We start from the raw sequence: 4852 nt of genomic DNA, 5'->3' as shown, positions 1-4852 counted from the left end.
ATATCCTTTGTCTAAATCTTTGCGTATCCATTCTTGGAGCAAATTATCTTCAACCAGGGTGAGATGGTATCCTTTTGCTGACTTGGGGAGTTCCTTGCCTTCCTCTATGTCTATCGCATGATCATAGGGCTTTCTCATAGGCATCCATTCTGAGGCCCTTTTACTAAAGACTTCCAAATAATCTTTGTAATGCTTGGGAACTTGGCCTCCTTTAACATCTTGAACTCTTTCTTTATCTGCAATACTTCTGATTACGGAGATTGTGTTGTAATTCTCCTCTGTGATCTGGACCCAGTTCAATTTGAGTCCTCCTGAATTCTTGATGTTTTCCTGCTTGAGATGTTGGGTCATCCCAATGATAGGCCCACGTAGCACATGGGCGTGCCTCAAGTTGAACTCAACATCCGAAGCATTTGAATCTTACGCCTTCGGGGATGCCTGCGATACCTCAACACGAAATCACCTTCGAGCAAAGCCTGCCCTTCGATATCTTTGAAGCTTCACGATCTCACGACGATCCGATTGGGATCTTTTGGTGGCAGCTTTATTCCAGGGGCTCGACTTCAAAGACAAAACCCCATCATCCGGAGATTGAGACATATGATACAGGGCCGCCGGGTAAACCTTTAGGTCAGTGCGCTCGGGTCGCAACACCAAGACTTGCAACGGTCGGGCCTCTGAGACTAGCAGGTATAGCATGTGAGATGGGAGTTGAAACTGATGGAGGCATTGGACGGGAGTAGGAAGGATATCAGGATCATTTGGCACGGTCAGGGCAGTGGAGGCGGTGACTCAGGAAGTTCAGGCAGGATGAGGGATATTTAAGAGCAGTTTTGCATGGTTTTAACGCAGTACTCGGCCCCTAGTAGCAAGACTTGTGCAGAATCACATCCCCCACTCAGCAGAGCTCAGTCTGGCTTTGAAACTTCTTCAAAGTGTTGCATCTCCCCACGAACTACGACTACGATCCTCTGAACTATGTCTGCAACCTTCCGAACTACGCCTACAACCTTCGAACTATGCCTATGACCTTCAAACCTCGTCCCATACCAGTACACCCCCTCAAGGTACACCTACGCATACAGCTAAGTACTCCAAAGTTCTGTTCTTGCACCCGACCTTCAAATGAGACTCGTGTGTCCACGCTCAAATTGCACTTTGCATTTGAGTCATCGAACTAGTTCCTCTTTTTACCTTCCCTCTGCTTCTATGAAGTCAGAGTGTTTGGATGGTCCGAAACAGCCTTGTGACACCATCCTGAGAAAACATAGTGAAGCTGTTGCCATTTGAGCGAGCTATCAAAACTACAAGCCCTCACCCCCATCAGCTTCCCTGAGAAACAGAAACTCACCCTCTAGTTTGCACCCCCAAGTTAGGGTTAGGTTTCCCAAGGTCGCATCACCGAAAGCATCAGGCAATTCATCTTCATAGAATAAACCAATCTTGTGTGCTTCCTCGTATTGTACTGACACTAAATCATGTTTCTGATTGGTTAATCCACACTTTTCTTTGCACTTAGTCATGTTCCATGTTCATGCAGTCCAATCAATCTCAGGGTTATGTCATCTCAGGTAGCTCATCCCGATTATCATGTCCTTGTTCCCTAGGTCTATTACCAGATATACATGATGACTTTCGTGATCACCAATCTTGATGAATGCTATCACCATAGTATTGATCTTTCCTCCCTTATTAAGAGATCTGTCTGCATTAATCACTGTGAAAGGATGAGGGAGATCCTCCTCAAACAGCTGATTATTGTGAACAAATTCCTTGTTTATGAACATTGAAAACGCTCCTGAATTGACTAGTGCTTCAACCACTACTATTCTGTTTCCTTTCACATTCAATTCCACTGGGACAGTAAACTTGGATTTCACTTTCGACATATTATACATGGTACTTTCTGTTATTGTACTATTTACATGTCCAGAATTGTTTGCACATTGTGAACTGATGAAACTACAGTCTAACTCTAAGGTAGCCTCTAGAGTAGATGTCTGGGAAAACCCGTTATTTCACTTTCTGACTCTATGTCTGAAATATGGGATTTCTCTGCAGTTTTCCTAACTGCCTTGCCCTTTGCTGATTGTGACATTAAAGTGGTTTCTATTACCTTTACGGTTTTTCCTGGCTTCCCTATGGCCCTTGATTTTCTGACTACACAGATTTTCTCTTTGCTATTGTAGTTGCTATCAGATACTTTGATTTCTCTGATCTTTCTGAAGCTAGGCTTTGAGTAATTTATGGTTTGACTGGTTGTGCTTGACCCTGAAAGTTTTCCATCCTTTGTACTGGACTTTGGCGTAGATGTCCTGCTTTGCCATTTAACATTTGGACAGCTCTTGCCCTGATGTCCTTCCTTCCCACACTTGTAACAAACACCCTTCTTTCTGGCTTCAGCAAAAGTCATTACTGATGCTTCCTTTGCTTTTCCCTTCCTTTCCATGCTGTTGACATCCATTGTGTTGGGATCTCATTTTGATCCACCTGATGTATGATGTACCATAGACATAGACTGTTCTTCACCCATGTCTCTGATGATCTCGATAATTAGATTACAGAATAATGACCATTCCTTTGGCCACTTGGTTCTCTGAATACTGGCTAGCACTTGCCTGATTGGCAAGGCTATTCTGTCCTGAATTAGCAAAATGTGCTGTTTGTCACTTTGTTTTACTAATTCTGCAAGACCTCTGTATTCTCCAATGAATTTTGTGGTGTCTCTTATCACGACATTCTTGTACCTCATTTACATCTTCTCAAACCCGGCATTATGGTCCTCCTGAGGGTCCGTTGTGGTGAATGCTCTCCTCAGCTGGTTTAGGAAATCTTAATAACTACCCAATGGCTTGTTCTTCTTGACTCATTGGTAGTAATTGTTTACTACAGCGTGTGCTCTACCTTCAAGCAAGGTCAGCACACCATTTATCTTCTGTCTGTCATCGTCAATCATGTGGTGTGTGAACCACATGGCACATTACTTGACAAACTGCTCAAATGTCTGCTCCTTGGTGTTCTGTGCAAACTTGCTGGGTTGCACCACCTTGAGCCACATTATCTTGTTTCCTCCTGAACTGACTGCTCTTCTGCTTGCTTTTTCATCGACTCTTGCTAGTTTTTCTTGTAACTCATTGATCCTTGCTGCGAATCCCACTTCTTGTACCAATATCTTTTGGTTTGCCTCCTGTAGACTGGTGGCCTGACCAATATTGGTTTCTTCTAATGCCAGCATCCTTTCTTGCAGTGCATTTAACTTTCCTGTTACCTGGGTTAAAACCCCATCCACTTCACTATAGACAATTCCTAGTGACCCATCTAGTAACCATTTTACTTGCACTTTTTCTACATCTGAGAATGACGCTGGTAGTCATTCTGTTACATGTCGCTGAGAAACTCCACTCCTGCCTAATATAAACTCATTGGTTGGTTCGGGATTCATTCTTTAATCAATTTCTTCTTCCTCTGCATGAATTTATTTGTGGACTTGATTTTCTGAATGTTTTGTTCCAGGTGATTGCTTGAATTACTGGTAAATCTGTGTACCACCAACATCTGTTCCAGAAAATGAACAATATCATTCAACATGGAAGATTGGTTCTTTCGACCAATGGAAACTTTCTAAGTGATATCCAATATTGGCCTAAATACTGGGGAATACCTGTCCAACTGACTCTGATCCCCTAGTTGTAACACATGCTTCACAACTCTGCTATATTGTCCCTCTCTGGTGAATCTCTGCCCTATGGGACTATTCCTGAAACTGATGACCCTTTCTGAGAACTGATGAAGCAACCTTCTTATGAGTGGCCCATAGAAGTCACACCCCCTAAGTTCCACTATGTCACAAATTGATGTTAGCCTTGCATATAGAAATAGCAGGCATTTCTTGTCCAGTTCCAACAGCGATGTGCTGAACTCTGCATGGTTGTGTACTAACTCTACCACCCAAATTCTAGCTTCTCTTAACTTTCTCTTGTCAAGGAAAGATGGTGCGTCCTCTCAATGTCTCCTTTGTCATCATGCCTGTCATGCTGGAGCTGTGTTCTACCTTTCGTATGGCTGAGGTCTATACTGTTCTCTTTTGTAAGGTGGTGGCCCTTCTCTTCTGGATTCTGATGATGTTGTTAGTATTGACAACTCTGTCGATACTGCTGTGGATGATGCTGAGTGACTTAATCTGTGCTCAATCAAAGCGCGCCTGTGGAAAACTCCTCATATGACTGTGCCTACTCTTTCTCCTGTTCTTCTATCCTCGACTATGTAGTTGGCATCTTCTAAAGCCTCAATTGCTGTCACTACTTGTTCTACCTCAATTGGACTGTCCCCTCTGTGTTGATCTAAGTATGCTCATAGTTCGTGGGTGATGTTGAACTTGGCGTCAATTCTGGTAAACTCTCTCTCTTTGGTGGAGGTAGGGGTAGTTGGCTGGGGAGTAGTGTTTTGGGGTCCTTGGAATTCTCTGGCAGGGATGGGAATAGGGGCAGGGGAAATGGTTTGAGCTTCTTGATGGTCCTGGTAGGAAACAACAGATGAAGTGGAAGACACTTCACCCCAACTGGGCAAGCCTTTTGATCTAGACTAAACCAAACTCCTCCACTCTGCAAGACTTCTGAGGAAACCTCTGATTGAATCCACAAGACAGTGGTCAATATAGAGGAGACTAGTTATAATGTCACACGAAGACTCGCCATAACTGCCTCCTAGATCCTAAACCTAACCCAATACTACTCACTGGCTAGTGTTACTTGAGTAAAGGGCTTTGATGTAGTTTACTGTAGAGGATGGCTTAGAATAAAGCAAGTGAATGACTATAACTAGTCTGGCCCTAACTGGCACAGACCTACCGGCT

At 43.5% G+C, this 4852-nt stretch overlaps 1 protein-coding gene across 1 annotated transcript; it reads left to right on the top strand.

Moving 5' to 3' along the window:
* Positions 1–434: 434 nt before the first annotated feature.
* FIBRA_09618 (uncharacterized protein) lies at positions 435–1129 on the top strand (the record flags this gene model as incomplete). Its single annotated transcript, XM_012330038.1, has 2 exons — positions 435–630; positions 906–1129. 2 exons carry the CDS (start codon positions 435–437, stop codon positions 1127–1129), a joined length of 420 nt encoding a protein of 139 aa, XP_012185428.1.
* Positions 1130–4852: the final 3723 nt, after the last annotated feature.

The sequence above is a fragment of the Fibroporia radiculosa genome (assembly GCF_000313525.1).
Source record: "Fibroporia radiculosa TFFH 294 genomic supercontigs, scaffold12, whole genome shotgun sequence".
In the NCBI taxonomy this organism is placed as follows: domain Eukaryota; kingdom Fungi; phylum Basidiomycota; class Agaricomycetes; order Polyporales; family Fibroporiaceae; genus Fibroporia; species Fibroporia radiculosa.
Note: the sequence above shows the minus strand (reverse complement) of the source record. Positions and strands in the feature narration are given on the sequence as shown.